This window comes from Haliotis rufescens, unplaced genomic scaffold (assembly GCF_023055435.1).
Source record: "Haliotis rufescens isolate VD_foot unplaced genomic scaffold, xgHalRufe1.0.p SCAF_23, whole genome shotgun sequence".
In the NCBI taxonomy this organism is placed as follows: domain Eukaryota; kingdom Metazoa; phylum Mollusca; class Gastropoda; order Lepetellida; family Haliotidae; genus Haliotis; species Haliotis rufescens.
In genome coordinates, this window is record NW_025963924.1 from 5,721,608 (window position 1) to 5,736,009 (window position 14,402).

General features: G+C 42.8%; 1 protein-coding gene across 2 annotated transcripts in view; it reads right to left on the reverse strand.

The window, feature by feature from the left end:
* Window positions 1-735: 735 nt before the first annotated feature.
* The window catches only part of LOC124146514, a 43,169-nt gene continuing 29,502 nt past the window's right edge, over window positions 736-14,402 (reverse strand). Inside the window, exons 2-5 of one of the 2 annotated variants that reach the window (XM_046516829.2) lie at window positions 10,712-10,996; window positions 8,220-8,335; window positions 4,444-4,579; window positions 736-2,681 (exon numbers count right to left, since the gene is read on the reverse strand). In XM_046516829.2, coding sequence (XP_046372785.1) covers window positions 2,382-2,681; window positions 4,444-4,579; window positions 8,220-8,335; window positions 10,712-10,795 — 636 coding nt within the window. In that variant the 5' untranslated portion in view covers window positions 10,796-10,996 and the 3' untranslated portion in view covers window positions 736-2,381. Of the gene's footprint in view, window positions 2,682-4,443; window positions 4,580-8,219; window positions 8,336-9,414; window positions 9,641-10,711; window positions 10,997-14,402 lie in introns of those variants that run through there. The other variant, XM_048401702.1, reaches the window with a different exon arrangement.

Consider the following 14,402-nt stretch of genomic DNA (forward strand, 5'->3'; position numbering starts at 1 on the left):
CTTCCAATTGTGGGTGTTCTTTAACTTGTTTTGAGAAATGTATTCCTGAGGAGGTACCTGATTTCTCATGATAGTTTCCTGTTAACCTTATCAAAATATGAGGAGGCAACACAACTTCAGTAGGAACAAACTTTAAGATAAAATAAAACATGAAATCAGGCCATAGATTACGCCATGGATCATTTGTACCTGGGAAAATACCGTAACATGTTATTCTGTGGGTCATTATTCAAGTTTGATGCACAATAATCCAGTCGGATAGAAACTGTAGGAGTTCTGACACTAGTCGACGTCATATCTCATCGCTGCAGAAAATTAATGATTCCAATGATTAATGATTCCAAATGAAAATTATTTTTAAGAATTAATAGGTAAACAACCCAACATTGCCTTATTTCGAAATTATGATGACTGGTATATTGGTTATTTTGTTTCGGTATTTCATCGAAATATGCCAGTAAAATTATAAGGTCACAACTTTAACCATCACAGAATGTGTTCGTGACAATGACCGAAAATTGGTCAACTCGAGTGTCAGTACTGAAGATGGGGCCACCCTTGCCACATCAAGCCCACTTTCCTGTGCTAAATATGATTGGACTATCGCACATATCGGTAGTCCGGTTAGAGGTCAGAGAACGTTTGACAAAATTAACATCCACGACTGGTACACCTTCGTATGAAAGTGATTTACCGCTACCTGTCTTTGTTGACACGAATTTTTTAACCCCCCCCCCCTCAACGATTGCCTATGTTTTTGTGCTAGAAACGAAATCGCGAATGTTTTCGTTATCTGAGCGACAAGGTCGTCGCCGATGGTAGTCGCCATCTTTGTGAAGCTCTACGAGATAAGAGGCGATCTGATTGGATATCGCTTTTTCATTACAAGGGACATAACTCGTGATCTACGCGAGGTGACCCCAGGGTCGTGCCATGAAGAGTGGCCTTGATGTGGCAAGGGTAGAAAATAGGCTTTGATATAAGCTAGTGGACACGCTTGCCTCGGGAAGATGTCCTTTTTGGTGAGAGTGTGTGAAAGATATCACCCTGTGGGAAGGCGTACTTGTGATGACATCTTCTTTTATATAGAGGATTGTCTCATAGCAATGGGCAACACTTTTATATTAAAGTCGTCATTTGGTAAGGACTATAAAAGTGGTAAGGATTACATTAAAATGTAGCGAGGACTGCATTAAAGCTGATTCCCTATGGGACAAAAAAGAGATACTGTCGTCCAGGAAGGATTAAACCTGACATGTGAGTAAGACTGGCGTACCATTGCAATTTGATGCAGAAAAAAATCAGCTGCCCTGTCGACAAGCTATAGTTATAATAAACCCTCTGTCGATGGACGTTGGAAAAGTTGAAGCCCTTTGGGCAAATCTGTAGTATATGTTTCGTCTACGTTGGACTAGTATTGTTGGCATTGCCATCCATGTAGGAAGCCGGCAGAGAAGCTGGTGTCCTGGGTGGAAATCTGTAATATTGTTTCCGCCCTGTCTGTGCAGGATTGCAGTATCAACCTCTGTGGGCAAGGCTGTAGTATTCTTGCCACCTATGTACAAGGACTTCGTGAAGCTGTCAGGCAAGACTGTAGTATAGCTGTAGTCCATTAATACTTTACACACGTATTTACACACACACGTCCTAGTTGAGCTTGTAGCTTGATGACGCGCGCGTCACACAGGAGTCTGCTCAGCCACAAGTGGCCAAACCTATCTCAGTCTTATTAACACATGCTATACGTTACATGCTCGAATATGTCCCAAGTACTGCATACGAGTCACTCCTTAAGCAGATCCTATAAGTACTTGGACAGTAAACACAGTTCGTTCACGTAACACTCTGAACATGCCGCCTTGAAGAAGCATGTTAACCCTTGTTTCAACGACTTTGTACTTGACTCTTGTTCTGGCTGTCTTTTGAAACGTTCTGTATTCGCTGCTTTTAGGCTATCATCTGTCTTCTCTTGCACTATGTTCCCACACCAGATTCTCTCCAGGAAGGGGCAATGGTGTGGTTTAGTGATTCAAGCATTGCTCGTCACGTCAATGGCCCGAGTTGGATTCCCTCCGTGTGAAACCAATAGGTTTATGTCTTCGCCGTAATATTGCTTGAGTATTGCGGAAAGCGGCGTAAAACCATACTCACTCACTTTCTCCGAAATATGGGGTTCCGAGAGCAAGTGTTAAGGTGTCGAGCTCCAATCCCATAGTCTGAAAGCCGTCGCATATCTCCACAACAACGCCCGTGCCCTTTGGTTACAAGTGACACATATTGCCAAGCATCGAAAGTTGCCATCTATCAGGGTGTAAAGTGTGATGGGTATCTGAACCACCCACCATCGCCACATTGTCACAATACTTAACACAGCCCGTGGGTCATAGGTAGAAGTCGGGGGGCTGGTGGTGGTTGTTGAGGGTGCTACTCACCACCCCCCTCGTATTGTTCTCATACAAGTGTTCGTTCTTGAAGCTGTCGTAGGACAGGTTCTGGTTGTAGTCGGGTACCAAGTGGGGTGGGAGGTTGGACGGCGGGTGATACACAAAGCTGCCTGCTATAATAGATGGCTCGTAATGGCTGTCCTCGCCCAGTGTGCACAGGGCGTTGTCACTTGAGTTGTCATGGTAACCGTGCATGCGCATTGCACGTGGAGTTGAGTGGGCGGCTGGGTAGTACACCTGATATAAAATTAAAAATGTTTGAACATTTTAAAATATTTAAGCATTCAAAGAGTTATTACAGTGTGATAGTAAAAATGGGAGTATATAAGGGTGATCCTTGTATAAGTGAGGAACATGTGTAAGCTAAATAATTATTCAAACAATAGAACAATAACGTTTTATTAGCTTGACCATGTCCAGCGTGTTTAGAAAACAGTTCCTGTCATATTATTACTGGAAATATCATGATGATGCAAAATAGAATATGTTGTTAACTTGTTGCAAGCTATTATTGGAATTAATTGGGTTTGTCAGGGAAGCACTTGTTGTTAGATATGCTTTACTATTACATACATACATACATACATACATACATACATACATACATACATACATACATACAGACATACATACATACATACATACCCCCCCCCCCCCCAACACACACACATACGTACATACACACACATACATACAAACATACATACATACATACATACCCCCCCCCCCCCCAACACACACACATACGTACATACACACACATACATACATACACACACGCACACATACATACATACGCACGCACGCACACACATATATGACAGACAGAAACACATACATACATACATACACACATACGCACGCACGCACGCACACACACACATGACAGCCAGACAGATAGACATGCATGCATGCACGCACGCACACACACGACAGACAGACAGACAGACAGACATACATACACGCACGCCCGCACGCACGCACACATGACAGACAGACAGACATACAGACATGCAGACATGTTTTGGTTGAAACAATCCCGATGTAATGTAATAATGAACTAATGATTATTAACAATTTGTAATATCTCCGTCACCTGGGGCAAACTGACTGATTTCTGTTATGCTCTGTTGGAATTGAAAAGCCTGTTCTTAGTCATCGTTATGTTGACAATTCGCTAGGAGAGTTGACTGTATCTTGTATATTGTGTCAGATTGTTGACTACAGTGTATTTGTCCGATCCCGTTAGTCCCCTTTTACGACAAGCATAGTCGCCTTTTACTGCAAGCGACCGCCTCCGTGGTCTAGTGGTAGAGCGTCCGCCCACAGAGCGGAAGGTCCGGGGTTCGATCCCCGGCCGCGTCATACCAAAAGACGTTAAAAGATGGTACTTGTTGTTACCCTGTCTGGCGCTCGGCATTAAGGGGCTTAAACAAGGACTGGTCGGCTCGGAGTCAGTATACTGTGTCTGAGTGGGGTATTCATGTTAAACTCCGGCATGGTATCTCAGTGAGCTAGCACTATAAATCGGCATCAGTCCGGACTAGTACAAGCAGCCACACAAACACACACACGTAAATGCACGTCGCTATATAAGTGCAATAATCTTGGACGCGACTTTAAACCCCATTTCACCTCTCCTCACCTTTTATTGCAAGCATGGGTTGCTGAAGACCAATTTTAACCCGGATCTTCACGGGTCTAAACTTGCACTCAGCAATATTTCAGCTTTTTTCCCATAGTACAACTCGTCTTGCAGGGAATCGTTAGCTAGGGTAGTGTTGGAGACTCGACATGTAATTCTCAGAAATACCCCGATTTCCTCAATTTTCGTCTGAGACGGTGTGGTAGCCTAGTGGTTAAAGCGTTCGCTCGTTAGGCCGAAGGTCGGTTTCGATTCCCCACAGGGTACAATGTGTGAAGCACTGACCTGTCCCTGTCGTGATATTGCTGGTATATTGCACAGCGGCGTAAAAATATACTCATTCTCTCAACTTACGTCTGTGGCGTAGTTGTCGTAGGCCCTGTAGACTTTGTCTCTCACGGAGATGTCGTAGGCAAGGACGGGCTCCCCGAACCAGGGGACGAGCCGCGTCTTCTTGATGGGGCGGTGGTGTGGGTGCCTGAACCTCTGTCTGTGGAAGAAACATACGTTAGGCTCAACACCTTAGATAATAACAGCATGTCAACCATTTTAAATAGATTTTAAAATAAGACCAAACATACAAACCATTTTTTTCTGCCTCCGTCACTCAATTTTAATTTTAATTTAATTAATTTGTAGTTTCATAAAATCATTCAGCGAGAGTTTGGTACATAGTATACTGGTAGTGTTGGATTTCAACTAGTGTCATTCGAATTACCGGATGTTTATATTATTGATTGTTTGATTGTTTGTTGTTTAACGCCGGACTCAGCAATATTCCAGCTATATGACGGCGGTCTGTAAATAATCGAGTCTGGACCAGACAATCCAGTGATTGACATCATGAGTATCGATTCACGGAATTGGGATACGATGACATGCATCAACAAGTCAGCGAGCCTGACGACCCGATCCTGTTACTCGCCTCTTACGACAAGCATAGTCGCCTTTTACGGCAAGCATGGGTTGCTGAAGACCTATTCTACACGGATCTTCACGTGTCTTATATTAATGAAAAAGGATTTGCCTTGGAGCTTCAAGTAAGGCCAGCTGGTGAACTGTTATAGACTTTAAAATATGAATTACATTTTTATCGGGGCACAGTTGTCTTAAAAGTGTGGAAGGAGGTGGGATTTTATGTATATTTTTTATAAAAAACAAAAGTGGTGAGGGAGGAATATATATAAAAAAATCATCAAGAATATCAACAAACAGCTGAGCATACAAAAGGAAAACGTGTGTGGTTATTTTATGGATAACATATTCTACTTCATATAACGCGGGAAATTCGAAAAATAAGTTTTTATTGGCAATAAAGATAACTGGAAATAAACACTGATGAGACGATAAGTGTAGTTGTCAGAAAGACAGGTCACGTGACGCGTTATGAAAACTGGACTTTTGGTGGACTACCCAATGAAAGTGAGAATACATTTTGTTACTTGTTTTTTGTTTATAATTATGATACAAAGCTAACATTTTGCACAGCAAGGAATAAAAGCATTATCTCCCTTATATCGAGCAATTAGATCTCTCTATTTAAATCCTGATACGTGGTTAGGACTTTTTGGTTATGCTTCACAGATGTGACGCAAGTTGAAAAGAATACATTGGTTAATTACTCAGAGTGATGGACTATATTTTTTTAATTTTTAGGCGTATTCCTACGCAAGCAAGTCAAAATTATATGGGTTATGGCGTATTTTAAATAATCAGCCTATCTGGAGTTCTGTATAAATATATTTTAGTTACTAAGAACTGAATTTTGGAAGTTTACGATCAACATTTGTCAGGTGATGTTGAATTCACCTTGTCATACAACTGGTAATAGTTTGTTTGTTGTTTAACGCCGCGCTCGGCAATATTTTAGCAATATGACGGCGGTCTGTAAATGATCGAGTCTGGACAAGACAATCCAATGATTGCTATCATTAGCATCCATCCACGTAATTGGGATACGATGACATGTATCAACCAAGTCTTCACGGGTCAAGTCAAAACCTAAATATACTAGTATTAAGCCATTTTATCAGTGGAAACCATCGGCGGTCTGTAAACAATCGAGTCTGGAGCAGACAATCCAGTAATTGATATCGTGAGCATCGATCCACGCAATTGGGATCGATGACATGCATCAACCTTGTCAGCGAGCCTGACATGTGAGCTTTTAAAGTGAGAAGTGAGTATTCCAATAAAAACTGTAAAATAAAACGCTGTTCTTTTTCACAGATAACTTAAACAAGTGTATAGTATATCCAGTATTAGAAGAAGTTAGATATACATACTTTCCTTGTCACTCTCTTACTAAGTCTGTATCTACAATATTTAATAATTCAACATCATACAACATTGTACAATGTAATTCTCCATGCATGCTACACAACAGAGGTTAAAGAACACCGTGACAGCTCAACTATGGTAATATACAGGAATCGGGAGTTTTCTTACTTCTTTTGACTCGAATATAGCCGTCAAATCAATAAATCTCACGAGCAAGGGGGGCACGGGTGGTCCAGTCGTCCAAGGCGCCGCGATTCGCTGTGCAGAGTTGCGTCCCTTGGGCATGCCAGCAACCTATGATTGTGGGTTCGAATCCCGGTTCGCCCCGATTATGTTTCTTGGTTAGTCAGCACCATACCCCTGCTCGTGGGTTTCACCGAAGTGGTAAACGTCTGAGACCTACATCACTTTGGGCTTTCCTCCCACATTAAGCCGATTCGCCGTGATATAACTGGAATACTGTTAAAAGCGGCGTTAAAACCTACTCACTCACTCATGAGAAAGATAAGTTCTGTGGGAAGCTGAAGGTAATGGCCCTGAGTGACGTTGATGGTGACGTCACTTCATACCCGAAGCTTTGTGGCATTTGGTTCCAGGGTATTTATCTAATTATTTTTGAGTAGAATAGTTTTTGGTCCACTGTCTGTGATGGAATGTTGTAGATGCGGTGAGAATCATCCTTTACTTAGCTAAACAGTTTTGCACACAACCGTGCCGGTGGGGTTTTACCAAAATAGGAAACGTCTAAGACCTGGTGACTTTTCCCTCCAAGTCAAGCTGACACACCGCGATATAACTGGAATACTGCTCAAAACGGCGTTAAACCAAACACACACACAACGTGTATCGTGTATGGTTTTACGCCGCTTTTAGCAACATTCCAGCAATAGCACGGCGGGGGCCACCAGAAATGGGCTTCACACATTGTACCCATGTCGGGAATCGAACCCGGGTCTTCGGCGTGACGAGCGAACGCTTTAACCACTAGGCTTCCCGACCGCCCCCCAAACACACACAGGCCAAGCTGGTCGACCAGAACGTCACTGAGACTCCCAATCATTCGTTTGTATAATGTTGCACCGCATATTTTTTGAAAACTTATCCTCGTGTCGATTGAAATCAACGTTCTGAATGATCTGAATTTACTCTGAAGGTTGTGTTCAGCAAACAACCCCAAGCATGAGTGAGTGAGTATATTATTTGAAGCCGCAGCAACATTCCAGTTACATAGTCTTGACCAAATAAAATAACATTGAAAACGTCAATCATTAAATGGCATTAACTACTGAGGTTTCGTGAAAACCCAGCTTCCCGATGCAAGGGAGTGAGCTGACTGTAAAAGTCAAGTTTCCACTCTTGACGAACCAGGCTTGATCGTAGCGCCACCAGCGGCTATTATGAGTTATAACCCTTTCTAGGTCCCTCCTATTGACTAATCATATTCCACCTCTCATATCATTTGCATTTTCTTCAAACCAAATGGCGCGCCAAGTCAAGACGATCTGATCGATAATTAAAATCTATTTTGTAACAAAAAAGGTCTTACTTCGCGAAGTGCATCCAATCATTTGAATCATTTGATTAAAATCATGAAAAGATTTTGAAAATGTCTGTTGACGCCGAGTTTGCGGTACACGTCCTTTGTACATCCTGCAATCGACAAAAATCTGCACGGCATTCTACGAACCGGATGTCGATTTCGTTACGCGATTTTGATTGGACAATGCACAGACTCGTTAGTCCAGCCAAAATATAACTCCATAATTCCAGCCTAGTCGGCAAGGGTGGAAACTGGAATTTTATAGTGAGTGAACTACCTTCCCTCGGGTAGATGTGAAAACGAGACTCACCTCCTTTTGATCTGCCACTTCCGGACGGCGGCGATGATGATGAAGACGATGGCGATGAGGGAGAGGGTGCCGAGGGTGCCGCCGATCACGATCTCTGTTGGGAAGGGGCTGTGAGGCTGTGGAGGAAAAGAGATGATGTCAGGGAGGAAAAGGTCAGTCAGGGTCAGACCTCAGTCAGCTTGTTGGATAAATCACCCTGTAAAAAAATTTAATCACTTTTAATCACTTGAAGGGTTATCAACCAATTCCATATGCCTGAGTGCGGCGTTAAACAACAAACAAACAAACAAACATTATTGGCTTGCCATTGCAATATACAGGCTCTACATTATATAAAAGTTTGCAGTTGAGAAACATTGACATGATTGACTTGATTTCAGTAAAACATCAGATTTTGTAATGAGATTGCGAAAGAACAATTATGTAGGTTTGTGGTCTTAAAAATGTCATATCGGAATATTAGGCATTTCAACCACGATAGACCGCATCGCGAACAAAGTGCCCCGATTTACACAACGTTACAACCATCGTGATCTCAGCCCTTAAATGTGTGGACATCATTTCTTATCTCCAAGGCAACTTCATACACCTAGTAACTCTTGTTAGAAAAGTCATCTCCTGTGACGATCCAGGGTTGAATTGGTCTTCAGCAACCCATCCTTGTCGAAATAGGCGACTGACGGAATCGGATGGTAAAACCCGCTGAGTTGGTTTATGCATGTCATCGTATCCCAGCTGCGTGGATCGAATCCCACGATGTCAATCCCTGGATTGTCTACTCCAGTTACTAGTCCAGTCCAGACTAGAATAGTCACAGACCGCCGTCATAAAGCTTGAATATTGCTGAGTGCGGTGTTAAACAACAAACAAACACACAGACAGGAAAGTCGTATAGGACATTTCACATTCTGAAAGAACAAAACATTACACTAATAGTCCCACTTGTTTGGTCAGACATCGGTATGCTATGTAAATAGAAAAGGTCAACACCAGAGAATAACCAGTCTCGATTTTCTGTCCAAGTGTCCTTTCCACACGACATGTACAGATCCGATCAACAAGTTATACGATGTCTCGGCCAGATATGATCCCACTCCCAGTGTGCGCTCTCCAGATCAGCGATTGGAGAACAGACGATCCAACTTGATGAAGTTATCAAATCCCATGTCAGATGCGACCTATGTTAAGTATTCACCAGATACACATGAAGGTCTGTCTTCAGTCTCATATCCGGCCATTGCTGAGGAGGTGTCCGAGCGCTGATGTTCTGTCGTCTGCTCATCACAAAACCAGTTGCAAAAGCAGACGAGATTTAGCGGGTCGAGTCGCAAAGTCTTTTTCATTAACACCGACTGCGTGGCATCTGAGCCAGCGGTTACGCCCGCTTGTGCAACCTTTGCTTGGACGGGCGGACATGCCGAAGCTGACAAACACGACTCCTAAACAACTCGAGCTGTGAGCAAGCTGCACGGAATTACTGAAAGACGATTTAATGCCGTGCACATAACACATCATCCAGGTGCTATGTTAGACCGCTTCCTGAGAACGGGGCCTCATTTGTCTCAGCCCGGGTGCACGAAGTCGACATGACTAGGAGGAGCTTCATGTTGGATTTGTCCAAGTGGTATGGTTTCGGGCCTCAATGACAATGTCAGTCTATTTGTCGCGGCCACATACTGTGGCTACGGCTCTACCGCAGTAGGTGTGTGATCTTTACTGACTGACATTACGATCTTTGAGGCGTCGAAACCAGCATGGTTATACCGCGGTGGGTTTCTGCAGAGTTGCGTCCCTTAGCGATGCCAGGATCCGCAGATCGTCAATTCTCATTTAACGCTTGTCCGGTTATTAACCTTGGTCTATCTGCATCACACCGTAAGCTTCACCCAATCGTCCACAAGCTGAGTTACTTTCAGGATTCCTCCCCATTAAGCTGATACGCCGAAATACATCTTAAGTCAAATACAGTCCTCACTAGTTATAACGCCCCTGGTTATAATGCCACCCTCGTTATAATGCCATGTTTTGTCAGACCGGATCTTGCAGTGCAAGATTCCCTGTTCATAAGGCCAATGCTTTTCAAGACAAATGTTCAAATTTCTTGGTAATAATGTCATTTGCTTTTAAATTTTGACAAACTATTGGCAATGTAGTTAATATTTTGGAGATAATCCCTCTTCTAAATCAACAAACTAATGACATTGATCTCAGTTGTTTTCACAGTTCTCACAGAGAATTATTTACTTTCTTAAAATAAACAAATTCCTTTGATTTTAATATCCTTTTTTATAAGCTTAAACATGTTCGAATTTAATCTTCTCAATGTATATAAAAAAATGTCAATAAGATCTGGTTTCCATCTCCTTGGTTACAATGCCACCCTGGTTATAATGCCACATTTTCCGATGGACGAAAGGTGGCATTATAATAAGGGAGGTGAAAGCCAGATTAACGAATTCACTCACTGATGAAAAATAACATATTTCACTCACATGGACTGTTGCCGTCTGCCACTGTGAACTCGGGCAGACGACAGGTGGGGCACAGTTTCGATCTGGGTTAAGCTGCGCGCACATGGTGGTGTTTCCCGCCAAATCGCCACGGCCCTCGCCCCCCGTACAGCGCCACCTGATGAGGTACTCGTTGTTGCTCTCGGTTGCGCACCGGTAGTAAGCCTCGCATTTCTCCACCCCCGGGTCGTCTGCTCCGGACTGGAAGCAAGGGAGGGCTCGCCTCCAGCACGGTGTACGTGTCCCCGCCGTTTTGAAAGATTGGTTCTGAAATTAACGAACACAGTGTTACCCACATGCTGAATGCATCGTCCGTGTGTCGTTGACGTTAACGGTTGTTGTCACAAAGATATTCAAGATGGTATCTCTGTCACAATAAATTAGAGAAAACTGAAGAAAAAACATTCAAACATAAGGAATGCATTTTTAAATAAACACGACTATTTTTCTGCTAATTTTAATGGTAATAAACTGTCTAGTGGCTGAGCGTCCGCCCTTAGAGCGGAAGGTCCGGTGTTTGATCCCCGGTCGCGTCATATTGAAAGACGTTAAAGATGATACTTGTTGTTACCCTGACTGGCACTCGGCATTCAGGGGCTAAAACAAGGACTGGCTCGACGTAGGGATATATCGATATGTTTATATCGACATCCGAGTTAACGAGTTTGGTGTGTATGTGTGTGTGTGTGTGTGTGTGTGTGTGTGTGTGTGTGTGTGTGTGTATATATATATATATATATTGACCTGTATCAGCGTATTTTATTGCCGATACATTTCAGTACAAACATAAATGAAAATCAATAAATCTTCGTTTTTCACTGTTCGATAATTTTATATCGTTCTCCACATGGATCAATGAATATTTATTTTCACCAGAGCATGCTAACAAACAGCTGTCACAGTTGCAACACAATCGTTGACATTTAAAATATAATATATTTGTTTTCAAAATCGAGCATGATGAAATGGATAATTATTTACTGATATGTATTCCCAAACAATGACCAACCCTTCACATAATGGAAAGGTTGCAAATGGTATGTGCACACTCATCATCAAGGGTGGCACGTGATGAGAATATAACGCAGCAATTGCAGGATTTGTATTTTTTTTAAATATTATAGTGAATAATTTATCACATTAGGGTCATTGGGCTCACAATATATAGATGCATCCCACTGGCCCGACATGTAAGTCACCAACCAACTTCGACTTCAATGAATGTTTTGGTTCTGACAAAACACAAGGGATGGGACAACGGTGCTTCCATCTGTAACTTCAAACTCATAATGTCCATCCATACCACTGCTGCCTTCACACAACAAGAATAGGATCAATCTTTCATTTCATCAGCCAAATTAGCAAAGTGGTCCCAACGTGTAAGGCGACGATGATCGCTGTGAAGAGTTGCGCCCCTTAGGCGTGCCATGATCCTATGTCGTGGGTTCGAATCCCAGATTCGCAAAGATTAAGGTCATTGCTTTGTCAGCACCATACCCGTTCTCGCAAGTTTCGCCCAAGTAGCAAACGTCAAATACCTGCACCCCTTTCCTCCCATATTGATTTCACACGGAGTGATATGACTGAAATACCTTCAAAGTGCGTAAAACACAACAGTAACTCCCTCCCTCTATGAATGTATATAAACCATACGTGTACGATTCTTAATGTGCTTATTCCAAAAACATAGTACCCAAATTTGTTAACGTTGGATACATAATATTCAAATTTGTTAACCTTAAATATTTTTGGGACAAATCAAATGTTGTCCGCTCACTTCCGTGAATAGATAAGTGTTTGGCTTGGTACCACCCCGAGCCTGATGAAGTTGTCGGTCTAAACATTCACTAACGATTTTAGTTGTCAAAAAATGTTTGCTAAGTCTCAAAATTCGAAATACAAATTACGTCAGCAGTGACGCAGACGCCAGTTTGTTGCTACCCAAATTTTAACATTTAGGGTTAGACACGTAAGGCACATGCACATTTAAAAAAAACACTGTCAAGTAATTACGTTATCTAAACACTGTTGTTTGTTAGGCTAGTCGCTCTTGTATATGTACAGGCGGTGTTAAATTCAACAAAGAACACCTGAACAAGAAAGCCTACAATTTGGCGATCCGACCCCTCGAGCAGCCATGCCCAGAGTCAACAGGCCCACATCGAGCACTCCCATCCGGGTACCTGCTTGACCTGGCGTGACCTTATGGTGTGACCTTGTTATTGAAGTCTGGGTCACCTCGGCCAATAAATGGAACCTGCGCAATTAGAAAACCAGGTTCGTTTCTGGAGAAGTTGTAAACGCTTGTCTATTGACCTTACTGATGTCAAACGTTTTGAAGGTCACTGCTAAGGGTGGCGATGCACTCGTCAAGGGTGCTGTGCCGCATGGAATACCTGACTGGATTGTCAAGTGGTACTCGTTTCACTCGTGTACGTTCTGTGACTCTGAGCACGTCAAATGCTCCTTGAATACATCCGGGTTAGCAGACGTTCAACGCTGATACAAGAGCGAGTCTCTCATCAACCGACGTCTCGATTTGAATTTTGAAATAGCTTCTTCAATATCAATGTGGATACAAGAGCGAGTCTCTCATCAACAGAACTGACGTTTCGATTTAAATTTTGAAATAGCGACTATACTTCTTCATGATTTGGAATATCCCCCGAAAGTTAAAACGTACAGTAAATTATTTCTGTCGGCTATGCGCATGGGCATATATGCTAACATTAGGTGTCTATATACAAATACAATGTCCAAACAGTAGCGGTGGGTAGCTCAGTTGTACAGGCGCTTGCTCTTTACGCCAAACAGGTTCTATTCCCCAAATGGATCTCCGTCATATGGCTGGATTATTTCTAAAGCGGCGTACAATACTGCTCACTCACTTTTATAAAAAAAAATGTTTATGATCCTTTCCCATAGCTTTCACCTTCTGCAAAACGCATTCAATAAAATATTGTTGAGTTTGGGCAGCTTATTGATTCATGCGCGTGATCATCACGCCGAAGTCATGAGGTCGATTCCCGAAATGGTTAAAACGTGTGAAGCCCATATCTGCCCCAAACCCCTACCCCACCCAAATCACAACCCGTCTTAAATTTGGCTAAATGCGACGTAAAATCATACTCATTCACTGCCCTAATCCTTTTGTCTTAAAGCCAAGTGTGCAGGGTTCACTAAGCCCACTGTCCCTGATATCGGTCATTGGGTCCAGTAGCGTAAATCTACTGGATTTAGTCATTCTATTTCCTGCTGCGCTAATCCACAACCTAGGGTCTCACCGAAGTATATCCCCATGATACCCGTACAAATACGGTGCCCCCCCCCCCCCCCCCCCCTTCTCCTCTAGTACCCCCAGATGTTGACAGACGTGGTGCCCTGGATTGACCACGGAGGTCAAGTCGCCTAATAGCCTATAGTATTTACTTCGTCAACGGTCTTGCTTCATGTAAATACAATACATCACTATTTGCCATCGTTTCGTCTCATTTATCTTATGCACAGCTGTTTTCACGCTGTTTGTTTGGGCGTGACTTTTATGGCACTATGTGATGACGTTCGAGAGATGCTTGTAACTGTTGCTTTGACACCTGATAGTTTGGCGTTGGGGATGAAGACTTTTAGCACGTGGTGTTGAATTTGATTAGAAGAAAAGAGCCTTTTACAGGGA